At 40.7% G+C, this 23,829-nt stretch overlaps 1 protein-coding gene across 3 annotated transcripts in view; it reads left to right on the top strand.

Annotated features, from left to right (window-relative positions):
• EPS15 (epidermal growth factor receptor pathway substrate 15) overlaps positions 1-22,334 on the top strand; it is a 269,067-nt gene extending 246,733 nt beyond the window's left edge. For all 3 annotated transcript variants that reach the window (XM_053693489.1, XM_053693490.1, XM_053693491.1), the window contains 2 exons: positions 17,784-17,941; positions 20,465-22,334. In XM_053693489.1, coding sequence (XP_053549464.1) covers positions 17,784-17,941; positions 20,465-20,611 — 305 coding nt within the window. In that variant the 3' untranslated portion in view covers positions 20,612-22,334. The remainder of the gene's footprint in view (positions 1-17,783; positions 17,942-20,464) is intronic.
• Positions 22,335-23,829: the final 1,495 nt, after the last annotated feature.

Here is a 23,829-nt window from a genome sequence, read left to right on the forward strand (position 1 = left end):
AGGCTCGTAAATCTGTGTCTAGGAAGATATATTATCGAGTCTGGAAGACTTACATTTCTTGGTGCTCTTCTCATCAATTTTCCTGGCATTCTTTTAGAATTCCTAGAATTTTACAATTTCTTCAGGATGGTCTGGATAAAGGTTTGTCTGCAAGTTCTTTGAAAGGACACATTTCTGCTCTTTCTGTGTTGTTTCACAGAAAGATTGCTAATCTTCCTGATATTCATTGTTTTGTACAGGCTTTGGTTCGTATAAAACCTGTCATTAAGTCAATCTCTCCTCCTTGGAGTTTGAATTTGGTTCTGGGGGCTTTACAAGCTCCTCCGTTTGAACCTATGCATTCTCTGGACATTAAATTACTTTCTTGGAAAGTTCTGTTCCTTTTGGCCATCTCTTCTGCTAGAAGAGTTTCAGAGTTATCTGCTCTTTCTTGTGAATCTCCTTTTCTGATTTTTCATCAGGATAAGGCGGTGTTGCGGACTTCATTTCAATTTTTACCTAAAGTTGTGAACTCTAACAACATTAGTAGAGAAATTGTGGTTCCTTCATTGTGTCCTAATCCTAAGAATTCTAAGGAAAGATCGTTGCATTCTTTGGATGTAGTTAGAGCTTTGAAATATTATGTTGAAGCTACTAAAGATTTCCGAAAGACTTCTAGTCTATTTGTTATCTTTTCCGGTTCCAGGAAAGGTCAGAAGACCTCTGCCATTTCTTTGGCGTCTTGGTTAAAATCTTTGATTCATCATGCTTATGTCGAGTCGGGTAAAACTCTGCCTCAAAGGATTACAGCTCATTCTACTAGGTCAGTTTCTACTTCCTGGGCGTTTAGGAATGAAGCTTCGGTTAATCAGATTTGCAAAGCAGCCGCTTGTTCTTATTTGCATACTTTTACTAAATTCTACCATTTTGATGTGTTTTCTTCTTCTGAAGCAGTTTTTGGTAGAAAAGTACTTCAGGCAGCTGTTTCAGTTTGATTCTTCTGCTTATAATTTCAGTTTTTTTCATTATAAGATTTAAACTTTATTTTGGGGTGTGGATTATTTTTTCAGCGGAATTGGCTTTCTTTATTTTATCCCTCCCTCTCTAGTGACTCTTGCGTGGAAGTTCCACATCTTGGGTATTTATTATCCCATACGTCACTAGCTCATGGACTCTTGCTAATTACATGAAAGAAAACATAATTTATGTAAGAACTTACCTGATAAATTCATTTCTTTCATATTAGCAAGAGTCCATGAGGCCCACCCTTTTTTGTGGTGGTTATGATTTTTTTGTATAAAGCACAATTATTCCAATTCCTTATTTATATGCTTTGCACTTTTTTTCTTATCACCCCACTTCTTGGCTATTCAATAAACTGATTTGTGGGTGTGGTGAGGGGTGTATTTATAGGCATTTTGAGGTTTGGGAAACTTTGCCCCTCCTGGTAGGAATGTATATCCCATACGTCACTAGCTCATGGACTCTTGCTAATATGAAAGAAATGAATTTATCAGGTAAGTTCTTACATAAATTATGTTTTTTCTTTATAAACTTTATCGTTAACACAAATAAAAACAAAATTAAATAATAAAAAACAGGATAATATGATAGATATATAACAACATTCTAAGTATCCTCAGTTTTTGTTAAATGTTAAAAAATAGCTGATTGTAAACAATGTGCATAGAATAGGTCTATTCCTTCTCAGTATATATATATATATATATATATATATATATATATATATATACACACACATACAAGCCACTTATATGCTTTAAGCATATGGAAATATACAAGATGTGTATAAGTATGGATATGTAATACAATTACTCTAGGCACCATTTGTTCTGCAGTATTCAGGCACTAGGGAGTTAAAGAAGAATATGGAGGAGGGATTATAATTACCTATTCCTCCATAAAACACCTGTGCATGTACTACAGACCAAGAAGCCATTGAGAAAGTTATGTTTCAACTGACGAAACGTGTTTTGGCTTTTTTTTATCACTTGAAGCTTTGTTTTAATGGAAACAAAATAATAAAGAAGATGTTTTTATAAAGTCCGTTTACCACTTCTTTGAGTGCAAGGACATTGCATGATCTGTCAGGCATGGGATCGCCTGGTCCAGTTCAGCCCTCCGGGGGAGTGACTGCCCCTGAGGCCTCAGGGGGTCAACCTTCAGGGCCGGTGTTTTCTTTTGTCCCGGCGGCGGTATGTTGCGCCTTTCGTTATAGACTGGCGCACCTTCGTGTTCTACTAAGGCACGTTTTTGGCGTTGCTGGAGGATTCCACTCTTAATGGGTCTGGGGATTCTCAGTCTTACTCTTGAACTGGCTTGCATACATAGACATAAGTGGATGAAGTAATCTTCTTATAGTCTTTGTTATTTGTGTATCCTTTTCCAGTTCTGAGCTTGGAAGTCTCGGACCCCTGTTGGGCTGGTCCTGCGGGTCTGTCAGTTCTTCCTGGGCGATAACCTATGGGTTGCCTTATCTTTTATTTTCATCCGGTGAGGATGATTTTTATTTGGTCTAAAGCTCAGGTTGTGGTGTGATGTTTCCTTCGGGAACTTTCTTCTCTAGAATTAATTTTGTGGTTGCACTGTTTACAAAAGTTTGTCTGACTGTTCTTTATCCCTCCATCTCGGGGGAGGCTTGGGCCCTTGATTTCAGGCTGGTCCTGACTGGGTACAAATCCTTCTGTCTTTGAGGCCTAGTTCAGACATGTGGCACCTTTTTATGTCCGGTTGGTCCGGTGAGGGCGCCTAGTGAACACAATATTATTTGTGTTGTTTCTTGTTTTATTTTACAAGCTTCAACTAGCATCCTGAGAGGACTTGAAGGTCCGTGGTTGCTTAGGGGCATGGGGGATTGGTCAGGTCCTCATTCGCCTTTCAAGCTAGTGGGCCGGGACTCAGTTGAGATCCGTGGTGACATGCTCAGTCATTTCCGATTTTTCAGGGAAATAGTGTTCCTTCCCATTGTGGGTTGGAGGCTTGGAGGATGTAGGTCCTTCATATCGCCGTTCTTACGGTTTTGCCTTTCTTGGTCTCTTTGAAAGTGTCCTTTTAGGACTTGTTCCTTTTAGAGGTTTTCTTCCTTTGGGTCAAGACTTTCTGGACTTCGTCCGGTTTTTCTGGCGCCTTTGGCCGCTTAATTAGGAAGTGAAGGCAGTGAGACTGTGTCTTCCTTCGGCTGCCTGGGTTTGGGATGCTTTGCATTCTGCTCCCTTGGGTGTGGTCCTCTGGAACGTTAATATGAAAGGATTATGGAGACTAGCCTTTCCTTTCTACTCTCTCTTTCGGGTGACTCTGTTCTCGTTCTCATTTCCCTTTTGTTGCCTTTGGGGCCTTTGGACTCTAGAGAAATTGCGTGACTTTGTCGTGGCCTAGCTACTTGTTGGGGGGTGTTGACCTCCGGCCAAGGGTGTTCTCTTCCCTTTGAACTGGAAATTACGAGTGAGTCCTGTGCCCGTTGTCCGGGTTCCCCGGTTATCATCCCCTGTAAGGTCTGATTGCTTCAGAGGGGGTATCTTGTGTTCCCTGGGGGTGTTGTTCGTTCTAGGATGATTCTGGGTCCAGGATTCTTGTCTTGGATCCTTCTTCGATGTCTGGAGACTTATGATCCTGTGGACTGGTTCGGGACGACCCAGTTTTTTCAGGGACCCTATGTTGCGACATTGGGGCTAGCTCATTGGGCTTGCAAGCAGGAAGGCCAGAGTTCACATCCACCTTCGGGTACTGGTTATAAACTTTAAGGCCTGACTTGTCCTTTGGACGGAGTGTGCTCCTTTTCATGGTGTTTTTTCTCTGTTGGGTCAACAGTGGTGTCTGGATGATTTTTGCATTTGGTCCATGTTTTGATCATACTATGGCTTCATGTCTTGTGGACATGTACGCTGTTCTTATCTGTGCCCTTCCCTTTTGAGGGGATAATTTGTCTTTCTTAGGAGCTGGGGTTTCCTCTCTCTGGAGGGTCATTGTCCTGCCCTGTGTGTAGGAGGTTGGATCAGGTTGCTTATTTCTGTAAGGGGCATCATCTGCTGCTCTGTGGGTTCTGTTCCACCTGTTGGAGAGACTGTCTAAGAGAGTTGTGACAGGTCTCCTACAGATCTATTGCACTTTTCTCTGTTCCAGGTCCTAGGGGGTTTTCCTTGGGAGTGCCTTATTTTGGAGGAGCGGATTGGGTCGGCACCCGAGCTCTGTTGGGGCGGGTGAGTCCCCCCTTTTTTCCTCCATTTCCTGGGGGCTTGTGGTTTGGGTCTTCTTTCCCCCTGTCTATCAGACATGTCAGTCGCTTGGGCTGGTCTGGTGTTGGAGCAGGATCTGAGATCTGTTGCTCTGCTATTCGTCCTCGGAGCATTCAAGGTACAGTAAGCCTTTTTGAGGTTTCTCTTTTCTCCACATTCAAGATTTGTGTGAAGGACTGGCGGCTCTTAGATAGCCTGCAACGTTATCCGCTGGTTAGTGGATACTTAGCAATCTGAAGGATCCTATCTTCAGCTGCTTTCAACTTGCCCTACAAGTATTTAAGTTTCAGAGTCATTTTTAGATGACTGCAGCATGCAGTGTTTTTGCTTCAGGTGTTGTTCGTCAGACCTATCTGAGCTTCCTGCACGATGTTTTGTTCTGAATATTTCGGTATTCTGAGATACCTTTTTGCAAATGGGTACCTTCGTTTTTAGTTGCTTTCTAGAGTGCGGTTGCACTGTGTTAGGGGAAGATTCTCTCTCTCTGTTTCAGACTCCCGGCCTTATCCCGTGGTTTCTGTATTTCTGGTGTCTGGGCATTGCCTCCCCTTGTTTCTATAAGACTGGTTGGGTCTCTGTTAGCCTGACACGGTTTCTTGGGTTTTTTGCTCTGTGTTTGTGTCCTTTATAGGGTTTTTTTCTGGAGTTCCTTATGCTAGCTGGACAGCTAGCTCAGCATACTACTGCACTGTGGCTACTCTGCACTGTAGCAAACCGAGGGTTGCAAGTTCGATCCCTGGTGAGGTCTACTCAGCCTTTCCCCTTTTCGAGGTTGATAAAATTAGCAGCGCCTTGAGTCCCTTAAGGGGGATTAGCCGCGCTTTACTAGTACAATCATGTTTTCGGTAGTTTGTTCCTTTTCTTTAATAAGGGGTGTGTTGTTTGGAGACCGACTGCTGGGCGACAGTGTCTCTTGGAGGCTGTTGACTCAGTTGAGTCTAGTTCCTGCGAACTTAGCAAGGCTGTGGACTATCTGCGGGTCAGTGTCCTTGGGCCTTTTCCTTTTTTTCAAAGTTGTTCTCGACTTCGGACGAAGCGGAATTTTGTTGGGTAGTGGTTTTCAGGCCTGGTGCCCTCAGAATGGGCGCCTCTTGTACCCTCCCGTTTTTGCATTTTGTGTCCTCTATAGCTTGGGTATTGTTTTCCCAATATTAATTAGTGCAGCTGTGGACTCTTTCCATTTATGAAGAAAAACTTAAATTATGCTTACCTGATAATTTTCTTTTCTTCAGATGGAAAGACTCCACAACTCCACGTCTGTATTTTTTCTGTGGGGCGTCTGTTATTTTTGTTCTTCTGGCACCTTTTTCACCCTGATATTTCTTTTACTGTCCCTTGTTCCTCGGCAGAATGACTGGGGGATGAGGGAAGTGGGAGGAGTATTTAAGCCTTTGGCTAGGGTGTCTTTGCCTCCTCCTGGTGGCCAGGTTCTGAATTCCGAAAAGTAATGAATGCAGCTGTGGACTCTTTCCATCTGAAGAAAATAAAATTATCAGGTAAGCATAATTTAAAGGGACACTGTACCCAAATTTTTTCTTTTGTAATTCAGAAAGAGCATGCAATTTTAAGCAACTTTCTAATTTACTCCTATTATCAATTTTTCTTCGTTCTCTTGCTATCATTATTTGAAAAAGAAGGCATCTAAGCTTTTTTTTTGTTTCAGTACTCTGGACAGCACTTTTTATTGGTGAATGAATTTATCCACCAATCAGCAAGGACAACCTAGGTTGTTCACCAAAAATGGGCCGGCATCTAAACTTACATTCTTGCATTTCAAATAAAGATACCAAGAGAATTAAGAAAATTTGATAATAAGAGTAAATTAGAAAGTTGCTTAAAATTTCATGCTCGATCTGAATCACGAAAGAAAAATTTTGGGTACAGTGTCCCTTTAAGTTATTTATGAGGTACTTAATCCAGTACCGTCTATTTAAAATAGCAGGGATTTCAATGTTCAATGTAGTTTTTTTTCCCTTACCTAGACTACTGCAGATGTTTTTCTTTGTTTTGTCATATAAAATATTTTATTTGGGAATGATTTTCCTTCTCTTTGATTATCATTTTGTATCCTCTTTTGGGAATATAAATAAAATTTCATAAGATTTCTGCTATAATTGATATTTTTACCGTCTTATCTGGTACAGTATAGTGTATATATTCTCAGATTTATACATTATCTGTATGACTGTATTGTTGCAACATGAATTTGATCTATGTAATTTTCATGCTTGCATATTTTAGGGTACAATACAGCAATCTCTCTTAGTGAGGAAATTGTTTTCTTTATGTTGCAACTCGTATTATTTATATGTAGAATACATCTTTATATGGGTGATTATTTGTCCCCAATATGTTTTTCTTCATACTTTGTTTTTTTTTTACTAAAGAATTATCTTTCTCTTAGTGAGGAGATTTTCTCATGATGGTTGCAGCATGTCTGTTTTTATGTATAATTCATATTTATATGATTTTGATCCATTTAGTATCTGATTCCTCTCCAATACTGGGGATCATATATTAAATGAATTTTTTTGAACAGAAAGGATAGCTCATTGACATGGCGACAGAGAAGATGAATGTCAATATTGAACTCATGTTCATGAAAGCATGATTCCAATTAGTAGATCAATAATGGAAGCGCAAGTACAGTCTGCCCTCAGGGCTTGTTCTTTGTCTTGTGCCTAGTATGGCTGACCTTGGAAGTTAAGGGGTTTGTGTTCGTCTATAGCTCCTGGCTACTTTCAGGGGCAATTTATTGATCTATCACATAGGTGTGAAGAATTTCAGCTATCTTTCTGGTTTTTAATTAATTGTCCAGACTGTTGTTATTTATCGGGCCTCCTATTTTATCTGTCTCTCTTGCATAGCTTCTCAGGCATAACTTATTAGTTAGCATTCCTGCAAAGAGCAGGCGGTTGAATCGAATCTGCCTACAGGGTTTGTGTCCTCTAAATCCCTTTATTTAGCAGGATTCTTCTTTTTTTGGATTTTCGAGTAGACTAATATAGCCTAGCGGTTAGCTTTGTGGCTTGCTACTCTAAGGCTGTTGGTTTGAATCCTCTGGATCTGTGGAACAGTAGGTATCTGTTGATTATCCTCACTCTGTACCTATATTTAGGTATGCTAATAATTCTTTGTCTCCTTGGAGATACTACAGTAGGTCTTCCCAGGTTGAGAAGACTTGTCCCACATTGGCTTATATGTCCCCTCTAGAGTGACAGCTCAGCTCACCTTAGCTCTGTCTGCATTGTTTGTGGCTAGTGATGGTGTGTCATCATGGAGGACTGTGATGTCACAGAGGTCCTTGGTTCTCATATAGGCATCAGCTCAAATTTTTATTTATTGCTGTGCAATAATTCATGTGTCTTTCCTAAAATATGGAGAATCCACGATTTCATTCAATTACTAGTGGTAATATCACTCCTGGCCAGCAGGAGGAGGCAAAGAGCACCACAGCAAAGCTGTTACGTGTCACTCCTCTACCCATAATCCCCAGTCATTCTCTTTGCTTCTGTCAATGGAGGAGGTGAAGTTTGGTGTCTTAAGAAATTAATTCCGTTTTCGGGTACCTTTCCCTGCAAGCAAGGATTTGGGTTTTGCTGAGTCCACGTCAATCTCTTCAGTAGAGTAGGAAGTTGTGAGATTTGTGTAAATTAAGCTCCGGTGTTGTAGGCAGAGGGAAACGTGCGCCTTTTACTTGCTGCGTAGTTTCCTCTCTCTGCCGGTCATGTGACTTCTCTCTGTTGTCGGATATTCACGGAGCGGAGTGGCGTCATTGAATTTCAGTCTTTTCAGTATCGATCTACTATACAATCGTTTTAGAGACTTCTGGCAGCCAAATTGTGTATAAGTGTTACCGTAAGGCACTGTCTGAGGTGTAGGGGGCTTGATTGGTTTATTATTTTAAAGAATTTTTGCATAACTTTAAGCGGCTGTAGTATTAAAAATTCTTAACGTGACAGTGTATTTAAAAAAAGTTCTACAATTTGGGGAATTTTGTATTATGGACATGGACCAAGATTATGTGTCTTTTAACAAATGCTTGTTATGCCTTGAGGCACAAATTGTTTTTCTGTGCTGCATGCTTGGCTAGAACACTTGCCTACAGATTTTGCTGCACACGTATCTTCTGCGGTATCTGTGGCATTATCTGCCTTTCCTATGCTGGGAAAACGCAAGAGGAAAATTAGACATTCAGATAGTAAGGTTTCTGTTCCACCTACTGCTACACAGGTTGCCTTCCCTCATAAGTCTGATGAGGAGGATACGTCGGTAGCCTCTGAGGGTGAAATCTCAGATTTGGACAGTATTATTCCTTCATCTGATACTGAAGAAGTAAACTTCAGATTTAAGCTTGAACACCTTTGTGTAATGTTAAAGGAGGTATTGGCTACTTTGGACGACTTCAATACTTCTGTCGTTGTCAACCCTAAGAAGTCTAGTAAACTTAATAAATACTATGATGTTTCTTCCTCTGTGAAAGTTTTTCCTGCCCCAGACCATGTGACGGAGATTATTTCACATGAATGGGAGAAGCCAGGGATTCCTTTCTCCCCGTCTCCTGTACTTAAAAAGAGGTTTCCTGTTGCTGTCTCCAATAAAGATTATTGTCGCACGGTGCCTAAAGTAGAAGGGGCTATTTCTACTCTGGCTACCATCCCTATAGAGGATAGCTGCTCCTTTAAGGATACCATCGACAAAAAGCTGGAAGATTATTTGAAGAAGATGTATGTTCATCAAGGTCTTCAATGGCTACCTGCAGTTTGTATTGCCACAGTAGCAAGTGCTGCATCTTATTGGTGCAACACCTTGTCTGAATCAATTTTAGTAGAGACTCCGTTGGAGGAGATACAAGATAGGATTAAGGCTCTCAAACTTGCCAATTCTTTTATTTTTGATTCTAACATACAAGTTATTAGACTGAGAGACAAAATGTCTGGCTTCTCTGTCCTAGCCCCTAGGGCATTGTGGCTAAAATCTTGGTCAACTGATGATACCTCTAAGTCCAAGCTTCTGGCGCTTCCTTACAAGGGGAAGACCTTGTTTGCACCTGGCCTGGCAGAAATAATTTCTGATATTACTGGTGGAAAAGGGTCTTTTCTACCGCATGACAAGAAGAACAGATTTAAAGGACGTCAAAGTAATTTTCGTTCCTTTCGTAACTTCAAAGGTCAAGAGTCTTCCTCTCCCTCTTCCAAGCAGGAGCAGTCCAAGTCTTCTTGGAAGCCCAATCAGTCTTGGAATGAGGGGAAGCAATCAAAGAAACCCTCAGCTGAGTTTAAGTCAGCATGAAGGGTTGGCCTCCGGTCTGAGATCAGATCAAGTGGGGGGCAGACTTTCCCTGTTTGGTCAAGCGTGGAGACGAGATGTCCCAGATCATTGGGATGTGGACATAGTATCTCAGGGTTACAAAATAGAATTCAAAACTTTCCCTCCCAGGGGCAGATTCCACCTCTCAAGATTATCTGCAGACCAGGTAAAAAGAGAGACATTTTTGAACTGCGTTCAGTAACTTTCCTCCCTGGGAGTGATTGTTCCAGTTTCTTTAGCCATGAAGGAGGTGGCACTGATTATTCAGTGGGCGGAACCTCACAATTGTTGTCTATCTGCCATCCACATTCCTGGAGTGGACAACTGGGAAGCAGATTTCCTGAGCAGACAGACATTTCATCCCAGGGAGTGGGCTCTCCATCCGGAGGTGTTCTCCAAGTTAACCCTCAAATGGGGGTGCCGGAGTTGGATCTGATGGCATCTTGGCAGAACGCCAAGCTTCCAAGGTACGGTTCAAGGTCAAGAGATCCTCAGGCCGCTCTGATAGATGCTCTGGCAGTTCCTTGGGATTTCGGTCTAGCATACCTGTTTACTCCGTTTGCGTTTCTTCCACAAGTTATTGCTGGTATCAAACAAGAAAGAGCATCGGTAATTCTAATAGCTCCTGCATGGCCTCGCAGGATCTGGTATGTAGACCTAGTGAAGATGTCATCTTGCCCGCCTTAGAGGTTGCCTCTGAGGAAGTACCTTCTAACTCAGGGTACATTCCTCCATCCAAATCTCGTTTCTCTGAAGCTGACTGCTTGGAGATTAAATGCTTAGTTCTGTCTAAGCGTGGATTTTCTGAGTCGGTCATTGAGACCAGGATCTAGGCTCGCAAGCCTGTTACTTGAAAAATTTACCATAAAGTATGGCGTAAATATCTTTATTGGTGTGCATCTAAGGGCTACTCTTGGAGTAGGGTCAGGATTACTCGAATTTTGTGTTTTCTCCAGGAAGGTCTGGAGAAAGGGTTGTCAGTCAGTTCTCTGAAAGGTCAGATTTCTGCATTATCTATTTTGTTACACAAGCATCTGGCGGATGTGCCAGATGTTCAATCTTTTTGTCAGGCCCTGGTCAGAATCAGGCCTGTGTTTAACCCTGTTGCTCCTCATTGGAGCCTTAATCTTGTTCTTAAAGTTTTGCAGCAGGCTCTGTTTGAGCCAATGCATTCTTGGAAGGTTTTGTTTCTTATTGCTATCTCTTCTGCTTGGAGAGTTTCGGAACTCTCGGCTTTGCAGTATGATTCGCCTTACCTTATCTTTCATGCAGATAAGGCGGTTCTTCGTACTAAATTGGGGTTTCTTCCTAAAGTGGTTTCGGATAGAAATATTAATCCGGTAATTGTTGTTCCTTCTCTCTGTCCCAATCCTCCTCCTCATAAAGAAAGTCTGTTGCAAAACTTGAATGTTGTACATGCTCTAAAATTCTACTTACAGGCGACTAAGGATTTTCACCAGTCTTCTGCCCTGTTTGTTTGTTTCTCAGGAAAGTGTAAGGGTCAGAAGGCTACTTCTACTTCTCTTTCCCTCTGGTTGAGAAGTATAGTTCATTTTGCTTATGAGACTGCTGGACAGCAGCCTCCTGAGAGAATTACAGCTCATTCCACTAGGGCTGTCTCCTCCTTGTGCTTTCAAAAATGAAGCTTCTGTGGAACAGATTTGCAAGACTGCAACTTGGTCCTCTCTGCATACTTTTTCCAAATTTGATACTTTTGCCTCGGCTGAGGCCTTTTTGGGGCAAAAGGTTCTTCAAGCGATGGTGCCTTCTGTTTAGGTCTGCCTGTCTTGTTCTCCCTCCCTGTTCATTCTGTGTTCTCTCGCTTGGGTATTGGTTCCCACTAGTAATTGAATGACGTTGTGTCATGTATGCATACCTAATAAATTTCTTTCTTTCTGGATATGGAGAGTTCACAAACCCACCCTTTATTAAGACAGTTATTTTTTACTAAACCTCAGGCACCTCTACACCTTTGTGTTATTCCTTTTCCATTTCCCTTCGGTCGAATGACTCAGGATTATGGGTAGGGGAGTGACACTTAACAGCTTTGCTGTGGTGCTCTTTGCCGCCTCCTGCTGGCCAGGAGTGATATTCCCACTAGTAATTGAATGACGTTGTGGACTCTCCATATCCGCAAAGAAAGAAATTTATCAGGTAAGCATACATTTTGTTTTTTTCTCTTTAAAAACCTACAGTAGGTTTCAGACCTCTGTGGTTATTTTCTAGTTTCAATACCATATATTTTCCTCTATGACAGAGATCAACATTTTATTAGCTTCTACCGTTGTTTTTTTATTGCGGTACAATAATACATGTATTCAATTCCTGCGGTTTTCCTTTCTAGACAAACATTTCCAATTTGTAGCTCTTTCTTTTGGTCTGGTTACAGCTCCCAGAGTCTTTATGAAGGTTCTGGGGGCTCTTTTAGCGGTAGCCAGAATTCAAGGAATTGCTGTGGCTCTGTACCAGGACAATATAATTTAGCAAGATGTCTCTCAGACTCTCTTTTGTCTCTTCTTCGCACCAAGATAAATTTTGGCAAAAGTTCCCTGGTGCCTAATACCAGGTTTTATTTCTTGGGAAACAATCTTAGACTTTTATCCTCTGCACGTTCTTCTGTGGCTCCTTCCATGGAGGTTAATGGTCTCATGGTGGCCCCCATGGACATTATCCTTTTGCTCGCTTCCATCGGAGACCTCTCAATCTATGTTTACTCGGCGATCATACAGATCTTTCTCCTCGGATCGTCCTGGATAACCACACAAGAGAATCTTTTTCTTGGTGGCTCTGTCAGGATCTTCCGGCTCAAGGCATGTGCTGTCCGGTTTATCAGATTTCAATCGGAATACATATCTTCTGTGGCTTATATTAACCATCTGGGAGGAACAAGGAGTTACCTGGCTATGAAGAAAGTCTCTTGCCTCCTTCAGTGGACAGAGTCCCACAATTGTCACTTTTCAGCCATTCTTATCCCAGGAGTAGACAACTGGGAAGCAGTCTATCTGAGCAGTTAGACGTTCCACACAGGGGAGTGGACTCTTCATCCGGATGTGTTTCCGAAATAACCCTCAGGTGGGGCGTTCAGGAAATAGACCTTATAGCCTCTTGTCTCTATACTAAGCTGCCCAGAGACGGGTCCAGATTGAGGGACCCTCAGGCAGTGCTGGTGGATGCGTTAGCGGTTCCGTGGGAGTTCAGTCTATTATATCTGTTCCCTCTGTTTGTCCTTCTTCTCAGGGTCATAGCCTGCATCAAGCAGGACCGGGCCTCAGTGATTCTAATTGTTTAAGCTTGGCCTCCCAGGACTTGGTTTGCAGATCTGGTAAAGATGTCATCATCCCCTCTGTGGAGGTTGCACTGAGGTCGGACCTTCTACTTCTAGGTCCGTTCTCTGAATCTGACTGCGTGGACATGAACTCTTAGTCCTATCTAAAGGAGGTTTTTCAGATAGGGTCTTTGACTCTCTGATCCTATCTCTCATGGTGGGAGTCTTGAGGCTTCCCTTGGCACAAGGTGAGAATTCCTTGAATTTTATTTTTCTCCAAGTGGGTTTAGAGAAGGGTTTGTCAGCTAAGTTCAAGGGACAGATTTCTGTCCTTTTGGTTTTGTTGAACATGAAGTTATCTGATCTTCCAGACGTTAAGTCTTTTGTTCAGGCCCTGGTCAGAATCAGGACTGTGTTTAATTTGTTGCTCTTCTTGGAGCCTCAATCTGGTCTTCGTGTTTTGCTGCGGGCTCTGTTTGAGCCTATACATTCTGGTAATGTTAAACTTTTATCATGGAAAGTTTTTTTTTTTTTGGTTAGCTATTTCTTCTGCTCGTTTTGTCCTATCCCTTCTTCTCAGAAGGATTGTTTTCTACCCAACTGGGATGTGGTGCATTCCTTTAAGTTTTATCTCCAAGCTACCAATGATTTTAGGCAGTCTTCTACCTTGTTTGCGGTGTACGCCGGTAGGCGTAAGGATCAAAAAGCCACTATGTCTACTCTTTCCTTTTTTACTAAGAAGTGGCATTCGTTTTGCTTATGAGGAAGCTGGACAGCAGCCTCCTGAGAGGATTATGGTTTGCTCTTCCTGTACTGTATCATCTTCTTGGGTTTTTTAGAATGAAGCTTCTATGGAACAAATCTGTTGGACGGCTACTTGGTCCTCCTTCCGTATTTTTTACTAGTTTCATGTTTTTTGACTCAGCTAAGGTTTCTTTTGGGAGAAAGGTTTTTCTAGCGGTGGTGCTTTCAGTTTAGGTCTGCATGTCTTTGCCCTCCCTCCCTGTCCATTCTGTGTCCTCTCTGACTTGGGTATTGATTTCCCAACAGTATTGAATGGAATTGTGGACTCTTCATGCCATTGGAAAGAAAACAAAATTTATGCTTTCCTGATAAATTATTTTCTTTCCTGGCATGGAGAGTCCACGACCCGCCCTGATTTATGTCTTATGGCGATATTTTTCTAACCTTCAGGCACCTATATACCCCTAGTGTTCTCCTACCTTTCCTTTATTTCCTCATCTAAATGACTGGGGATATGGGTAGTCGGGGGATATTTAAAGGGACACAAAACCTCACATTTTTCTTTTTTGATTCAGGTGGAGAATACAATTTTAAATAACATTCCAATGTACTTCTATTATCTAACTTGCTTCATTTTTTAGATATCCTTTGTTGAAGAAATAGCAATGCACACGGGTGAGCCAATCACACGAGGCATCTATATGCAGCCACCAATCAGCATCTAATGAGCCTATCTAGAGATGCTTTTCAGCAAAGAATATCATGAGAATGAAGCAAATTAGATAATAGAAGTAGATTAGAAAGTTGTTTATAATCATAAAATAAAAAAATTGGGTTTCATGTCCCTTTAAGCTCTGACTGGGGTGTCTGTCTCCACCTGGTGGCCAGGCTGTGAATTTCTCAACAGTAATGAATGGAATCGCGGACTCTCCATGTCAGGAAAAAAAATAATTTATCAGGTAAGCATACATTTTGTTTTTGTGCAGCAGACAGAGCATTTTAGAAAATAACAGTTTGCAGAGTATCATAAGAATTGAAGACACCATATGAAATGCACAGGAAAAAAAAAAATTTTTGCGTCTTTTTCTATGGGGAACATAGAACATAGTATCAGTTCACCTTCCTAAACAGCAAAATTTAGGATTTCAACCTGTATTGTAAATATAGATCTATGAGCTGTAACATCGGCAACATCTAAAAATGAGGGTAGTGGTTACTCCCATCTTATCGTATGGCGATCACTTTAAAGATATAAGGACATGAAACCCCTTACTTAAACAGTACAGGCAGATACAGTACCAGTCATTTGTACTATTCATGTACTATTGGGGGGCATCATACGCAATACCCCACCTCCCTGATTATGTTCCATATGCTTATGGTTCAGTCAGATGATCACTGTTAACACAGTGGTTAGCAGATAGCCATCTTGGCAAGTGACCTCTCCCCTGAAACAGCAACCTCTTTTTTTATGGTAATCACTTGTTCAAGGGGCATGAGACCCCTCATTTGATTATTGTCCATCCCCTCTTTTTTATGTATGTGTGTGTTGTATTGTGTCTTTATGAGATAGGGACACCCTTGGGCCGTGCCCCCTGCTCCTCCTCAAGCACAGTGTGGGTGTATACTTGAGGCACCTGAAAATTAGAGGATTTTGTTCCCCTTATTTAACAGAGGGGGATTCCCACATTCACATGAGGAGTCTCATACCCATCTAATTAAATCTGAGGGGGAGACAGGGGCTCTGTAGAACACCCATCCTGCGCCTGTGGTGACATCACAGGGCCTCCAAGGAGGAGGAGATGATGGGAAGGAGACTCCAGTCTGCTTTCCCCTCAGCAGTGCGTGGGGTCCCCAGGATCCAGACGAGTAAACCTAGGTAAGGTCAGAAACACTAATGCACTATTGGGAGCTAGCTTGTGGTTTGTGGCTGCACATATATGCATCTTGTGATTGGGTTAACAAATGTGCTTAACTAGCTCCCAGTACTGCATTGCTGCTCCTAAGCCTACTCTTCAACAAAAGATACCAGAAGAACAAAGTACATTTGAAGCAAACTGGGACATTGCTTGAGACTATTTGCTCTATCTGAATCATGTAAGTTTAATTGCGTCTTACTGCCCCTTGGATTAGTTCACAGGACAGACTTATATTATCCCAGGCATTCTCAAAGTCTCCCAAAATGTTTGTCTTTATCACCTCTAATGGAAAACTATTCCATTTTCTGTAAAGAAGTTAAAAGTTACTACTGAATTTACTACGCTTGAGCATGAGATCAAATGGTGCAGAATATGACATTTACTAAATATATTGCTAGACTACAGGCAATGGCAAGTTATAGGGAAGATGCCTTTGAACTCACTCCCACTATACTATGGGCTCCATTTATTAAGCAGCGGATGCTGCTCCTGAGTCCCATCGGTTCTGCCTCGCCTGAAACAGAAGTTAAGAAGCAGCGGCCTTTTAGGTGGTGGATTGAAATCATTCCGATCTATTACAATCGGGATGATTGACAGCCCCTGCTAGCGGCCGACTGGTTGCCGGTGAGCATTGGGCGACATTGCACAAGCATTTCACTATAAGTGCTAGTGCAATGATAAATACTGACAGCGAATGCTAATCATGTTCGCTCGACATTTATTAAATTTACGAATATTGTTTGCTGTCTGGAGCATTTGGATTGACAAACAGGTTTTCTAAACAACAGGTTCTTGATTATTCATACGACAAACACTTTATTTAAAAATGATCTTAATATAAATAAATGATATTTGAGGGCATCATTAATCTGTCCAAATATAAAAGTACTAGGGATATGCATTTGAATCCTAGCGAAGGAAGTAAGCAGCGGCTTGTGCCCTTCGGATATTTTTGTAGCCTGATTGATTCCTGTTAAAGATCCCCTCTGTACGTTCTGGATTTGCACAGGTCTTAGAGTGGGGATCTTTTACAGCAGTGTTTCTCAACCACGGTCCTCAATAGCCCCAACATGCCAGGTTTTTATTATAGCTGAATTTGAGCACAGGTGAGATAATCGGCTAATCAGTAACCATGGTTACTAACCTGCTTTAACCCATCAGCTGATTATTTCACCTGTGCTCTAGTTCAGCTATAATGAAATCATGGACTGTTGTGGGTATTTGAGGACCGGGGTGAGAAACACTATTTTACAGGAATCAATTCAGCTACAAAAATATCAAAAGCTGAGCTGCTGCTTACTTCCGAATTCAGATCCTCACGAAGGACCTGAATGTACATCCCTGCCAAGTACCAATGTCTCTGTTAGAAGTGATGAATACAGACCCACCAACTTCATATTATGCATTCATTTGCATATGTGGTGACGTCACATAAAGAAATCTACTCTGCTATTCTCATCTTATCATTCCTATTGGCATTTTAGTGGATAAGATTATTTTTTAAGATATTCTCAATTTACTGATGAATGATTTTGAGAATGAGATGACTTTATTACTTGTAATAAATAATATCTGGCATTTTTAAATGATCTGATTTTGGAAAGTTATTGTATATATAGAAAACAGAAACTTCTTTAGGAAATCTAGTTTTTGCAAGATTTTTTTAAAATAATTTCAGTAATATTTTAGTAACGTTACTGTGGCAGAGCCACGTTTGGTGTTCAATATGATAAATGCATTTAAAAAAAATATGTTGAGACTATACAGCAGAGCAGTAAAGTAAGCAGCATACTGGAGTATTGGCCACGCCTACAGGACAGTTTCCAGTCCAAAATATCTATTGTAAATTGCACATAATATTAAATATTGTATTATTCAATCTAATCTGTAAACTACAGGAGATTCACAAATGTCAGATATGTTTTTATGTAAAGTGCAAGAGATTCAAATGCCGCAATATGCAGATATGTACATAAGGCCAACCAAGTCCTTATATCGAACTCCCTCAGGCACAGACATTGTTGCCAAGCCCACACAGATTTTTATAAAGTAGAACAAAGTATCAAGGGCAGGGGGCCAACACTGTGACAGTCCCAGGATAACTAGGACAGTTGGCAAATATGTATATGTAAACTAGGCTGAGTTTTGTGCAATATGAGTTTTCTTTGCATGGTGAGATTTTACTGATCCATAGTGTGAATGGAAAAGACACACTGTATAGTGTCACACTGTTCCACTGACATCTACGTGAATATTTCAGTAGGACATACTAAAGCATTTGAGATTTACAGAGATGCACATGTTTCTTTTCAGGGAAGAGACCTTCCTTCAAAACAGAATCTTCTGGTGTTGTCCATCAAACTGACCCCTTCCAGCCATTCAATATCAGCTTCTCCAAAGATACAGAATTTGACGCCTTCACTGAGAACAAAGGTGTTATGGAAGTTGGGACTCTGAATAAGGCAAACACTGTGAGTACAGAGCAGTAATATGTGCTATGATATACACAGGCCTTGTTCTGAGCTTTATAATGGTGAATAACTTGCCTTCTCTCACACTTTCATGGCAAACTAGAATTCTGGTACTAGTGTGGGGTGCTAAGTTTGTCTTCGTGGAGTAGTAGAAAAGTTACACCTTGTAGTAGTGTACAGAGGAGGGGGGAGGAGATTAAAACAGAGTCTCTCAAGCGTAGGCCGGACATCCCTACCACATGCACTGGGTCCCATTGCTGGTCAGGTGTGCACAAGGCTTGTGACTGAGGAGCTAATATACAGTAGCTTTTAAGGGAGTGAAGGACATGAGGAGGTGGAGCAGAGCCAAGCCAAGACCTCCCTCTTACTCGCTGTCCCCGGTGACTGCAGAAGTGTGTACTATGGTCACCTCAATAAGGAGTGACCAGGCACAAAGTATCTGCTTAGTGGTCATTGTCCCTCCCCGGTGACTGCAGAAGGGAGTACTATGGTCACCTCAATATGGAGTGACCAGGCACAAAGTATCTGCTTAGTGGTCATTGTCCCTCTTTCACTCTATCTGAAGCCAACAAAGAGTCTATATAGGGAGTGAAGGGACTTGAATAAGTCTGGGAGACTTCTATAGGAACATCTAGTTTACACAAAAATAAGCTCTAATACATTTAAATGTCTTTTATATGCAACAAAGAAAAAGCCTGTACTTTAATATCCCCTTAAAAGGAGGTGGTAGTGTAAAAAACAGAATGCCCTCTTGCATTACACCATGATATTTTTAAACAGATTAATTTATTTTGTTCTGTGTATAACACCTTCAAAAGTGTTAAACCTGTAGTTAAAGTTGCACCAGAAGAGGATGTGGCCAATGATTAAAGGATACGCATGTATGCCTGCTTCTCATTTGCTCACCAGCTGTATCCCTTTCTAAAGTGGCACAACTTTGACTATGTATTTAACCCCTTTCTAGGTTTTCAACACACAGTAATAAGGAATAATAAAACATTTTTTTTAAATAAAATAGAGCATTTTATGTTTAATAGATTTGGAGACATGAGAGTAGAATTGAATCACATTAAGCACAACCTCCATCTTGCACTGCATTATAAATACACAGATGACTGATGACTATCGCTTATCTCAGTTTATTTCCTATTCATAACCCTCAACTCTCTGACCTAACATTTTATCATACTTTTATAACCAGGGTCACTTTGTAACTATTTATTCTTGCGTTTTGTTGGCGGATGACGTACAGGAATGTAAAAGTGACCCTGGTTATACAGTCTGTGATAAAGTGTTGGGTCAGAGAGTTGTGGGTTTGGGACTTACAGGCAAGAAAGCAGATTCAAAAGAGATAAGCAGCAAGTCTTTGGCTACACGGTTGGGAGGTTGTCTGCTGCTATATTTATGTATTTATATTTACGTGCACTTATACTTTTATAGATATAAAGCTACGATTGTCATTAAGTTTATTTATATTTATCTCATAGTTTTGTGATATATTCAGGAACTGGAGGTTTATAGACTTGTAAGTTTGTTCAGTAGGTGAAAAGAATCCCAAAAGTCCTTTGTTAGCCTCCCTTAAAGGGACATGAAACCCAAAATTTGTCTCATGATTTAGGTAGAATATACAATTTTAAACAACTTTCCAGTTTACTTCAATTATGAAAGGAGCAGCAGTGCACTACTGGTTTCTAACTGAACACATGGGTGAGCCAATGACAGTCAGTGTATATATATGCAGCCACCAATCAGCAGCTAGAACCTAGGTTATTTGCTGCTCCGGAGCTTACCTAGATAAACCATTCAGCAGAGGATAACAAGAGTCTTCAGGCTCATCGTAAACAGGAGTTAAGAAGTAGCGGTCTTAAGACCGCTGCTCCTTAACTCATCCGCTACCTTAGGGGCCGATTTATCATGTGTCTGGCGGACATGATCCGCTGTAGTGATCATGTCCGCCAGACATCGATAAATGCCGACAGCGTATGAAAATGCCCCTGTTTTTTATAGTATTTTTAAAAATCAGGCACTCATTCATGAAAATTTACATTCACTTTAATATACTTTTTACCTCTGTGATTACCTTGTATCTAAGCATCTTCTAACAGCCCACTTATTTCAGTTATTTTGACAGACTTGTATTTTAGCCAATCAGTGCTGACTCCTAGGTAACTCCACAGCGTGAGCACAATGTTATCTATATAGCACTCATGAACTAACGCCCTCTAGTTGTGACAAACTGTCAAAATGTATTCAGATAAGAGTCGGCCTTCAAGGGCTAAGAAATTAGTATATGAGCCTAGCTAGGTTTATCTTTCAACACAGAATAACAAGAAAACAAAGCAAAATTGATGATAAAAGTAAATTGGAAAGTTGTTTAAAATTACATGCCCTATCTGAGTCATGCAAGTTTATTTTTTACTAGACTGTCCCTTTAACTGATCCCAGCTAACCTTTTTTCTTTTGCTTTCTGTAAGTTTTTGTGAGCTATCTTTAGCTATTTGACGTCTTTCTTGAAATTTACAGTACCAAACCGAGGATGATCTAATTGAGTGGGCGAAACGAGAGAGTGAGCGGGAAGAGGAAGAGAGGCTCGCAAGACTGAAGCAACAGGAACAGGAAGACTTGGAACTGGCGATCGCACTCAGCACATCTGAGATATCTGAAGCGTGAGAGGATCACAGTTGTCGTGTTCTCCCTTAAAACCTATTTACAATAGTTTGCAGAGTGTAACGTTTTAAAGAAGTATTTAAAATTCCTCTTAACCCTTTTATTACCGGAGCAGCCTGTATAAACCACCCTTCCAGCATTTTTTATTTGTTATGACTGAGGAGAGATTTTGAGTATCCCCATACTCTGTGTGTGGTGCCTGCTTGTTAAAGGTTATTATATAACCAGCTTTCATGACCCTTCTGGAAAGTGGTGCCTTGTTTTGTCTTGTGTCTACGCTTATATGTTGCAGTGATCTGCTGGCCTCCTGGCAGTGAATGAGTTACTACTTGTGTACATGGGCAGAGCCTTTCCAAGTGCCAAACACTTTTGTAGAGATTAACTGGGAACCACTCCTGTTGCGATAAAACAAGGGAGGATATAATATCAAGTGTTCTATGTTTGTGATCTAGTGTGACTGAGGTTCTCTAACAATTCCGTTTTGGACACTCATCTCATTGGCTTAAGCAGTAATCTACAGACTCCATCAGACGGGTGTGAGCAGTAAAATCCTCATTAATCTTATACCAAGAACCTCTTGTGGCACAGCTGCTTTTTCTGAACCTTGACAAAGTGAGTAGTGCCCTGTTCAGGATTTGTGATCACACAGAGATCCATAAAAAATGTTTATCTTAAAGAGCCCAACATTTCTGGGACATTTTTTTTGGGATATGAACTAAACTGTGATTGCTGTCCGCGTATGGCAAGCGCTCAAGGAATATGCACAGCACATAAGTGAACGTGATCTCTCTGTGCCTGGTAACTCGCTAGCACAGTTATTGCCGCACAATGTGATGCACTGAAAAGTTAAAGATTCCACGACATACCAAACTGGAACTTTTTAAACACTACTAGTGATTGTGTTTAACTGCCAGATGGATCTAAATGATTGGAATAATTTGTATTAAATCTGTGTGTTGGATAATTGGAACCAGGACAAAGGACGACGTCACCCAAAGACCAGGCATTCATTTGCCCCTCTGGCAGCTTTAAACTTTTAAGCAGTCGTGCTTTTTTGTTATTTTTGTTTGAGATGTTTGCACTGAATAACTAGTTATTTAAAAAAAAACCATAATTTTCAAATCTCATCAGCTTTTTATGTTCTCTTTAATATCTAGCAGTACAAAGTATGTCTTTGCACTTGAGTCTGTTACATTCAAAACATTCTATGCCATTTATTTGGAGTGGGTAACCTAGACATTCTCTGTATCAGTATAACATGACACGTGTTCCTAGGTAAACAGAGAAATGCTTCTCTCTCATAAGGTTGCCTTGTACACAAATGTCTTACTGCTTTATATAGAGTCGTTTCTCTGTGAACAAATACTCTGTGGACCAATATTGCTATTATAACATATGTATATATCCGTTTAAGGAAAATATAGAAATTTTATTTTATGTTCATTCTACTGACGTACAGCCTCGCTGAGCTGGAATAGTACCCATAACCACTAGCAAGAAAGCAAGACATTTAACCCCTTCAGATCTGATAACATCAGCAACACATAACCCTCTCCATGGTGTCTGACAGCTGCTCCAGCACTGCAGGGGATTCGTATTGTTTGGAGTGGGTGTAGGCTTTTGTTAAATGACTCCTTTCTTTTTCTTTTTTTTTTTTAAAGTCTCATTGTAGCTAAACATTGTAATTATACAAATAAATGTAATTAATAAAGTGTAAATTGATTAAGATGGTCTGATTCATTGAACAAAACACTTTTAGTACATGTGTGCATTTTATAATTGCACTATTGCTTGCATATGACTGTATGTTTTCCCCCTGCACTCCTGGAAGTTATCCGAACAAATATGATAAGCCAATGAAAAGAGGCATATGTGTGTATCCACAATCATCTGCTAGCTCCCAGTAGTACACAGATGCTTCTGAGCTTTTTAAACGTAAGATACCAAGAGAAACAAGTAAATTTGATAATAAAAGTAAACATGGAAGAAAGATCTCTTAAAGGGATATTAAACACAAAAAATGTATTTCATGATTCAGATACAGCATGCCATTTTAAATAACTTTCTTATTTACTTCTATAATCAATTTTTCTTTGTTCACTTGGTATTTTTTGTTGAAAAGCAGGGATGTATGCTTAGGAGGAGGTCCATATCTGGAGCACTATATGGCAGCAGTTTCGCAAGAATATTATCTATTTGCAAGAGCCCTAGATGGCAGCACTATTTTCTGCCAGGTAGTGCTACCTAGGTATCTCTTCAACACAGAAAATCATTGGATCGCAGCAAATTTGACAATAGAAGTAAATTAGAAACTTTTTTTAAATTGTATGCTGTGTCTGAATCACAAAATAAAAAGTTTGTTTTTATATCCCTTTAAAATTACATGCTCTATCCAAAACATGATGTTTAATTGTGTGTTTCATGTCCTTTTAACAGTCTGTTCATTTATGAAATGGCTACAAAATATATTTCTTTCTAATGACACGGTGAGTCCATGGATCATCATCAATTACTGTTGGGAACATCACTCCTGGCCAGCAGGAGGAGGCAAAAAGCACCACAGCAACGCTGTTAAATATCACTCCCCTACCCACAAGCCCCCAGTCATTCTCTTTGCCTGTAGTGCAAGGAAGAGGTAAAGTTTAGGTGTCTAATGAGAAGTTTTCTTCAATCAAGATTTTATTATTTTCTTTTACAAGATACGATGAGTCCACGGATTTCATCCTTACTTATGGGATATCGCCTCCTGGTCAGCAGGAGGAGGCAAAGAGCACCACAGCAGAGCTGTATATATAGCTCCTCCCTTCCCTCCCACCCCAGTCATTCTCTTTGTCTGTGTTAGTGATAGGAAGAGGTAAAGTGAGGTGTTAGTTTAGATTCTTAAATCAAGTGTTTATTAATTTTATTGTAGTGCCTATGTGTGCTACTTTCTTCTAGGGTGTAGCCTAGACCAGATCAGTCTCTTCAGCAAAAAAGAGAAGCATCTGGTGGCTTCAAAGCAATGGGAACTGGAGGGATTCATTTCTCACTGTGCCTCCCATGATGTGTGCTGCCCTCCAGATGATGGTCTTAGCATGTTTTAACTAAGACCCTGTATATCTCCACAGCTTTACAGGAGGGAACTGCAGGACCTCTTGAGTGTGGAACGGCTCATGCTGCCCATCAGCTTTCAGGTACGTGCAGCTGTTATATTCTGGGACACTGTTAACTCAGAAAAAGGG

This window comes from Bombina bombina, chromosome 10 (assembly GCF_027579735.1).
Source record: "Bombina bombina isolate aBomBom1 chromosome 10, aBomBom1.pri, whole genome shotgun sequence".
In the NCBI taxonomy this organism is placed as follows: Eukaryota; Metazoa; Chordata; class Amphibia; order Anura; family Bombinatoridae; genus Bombina; species Bombina bombina.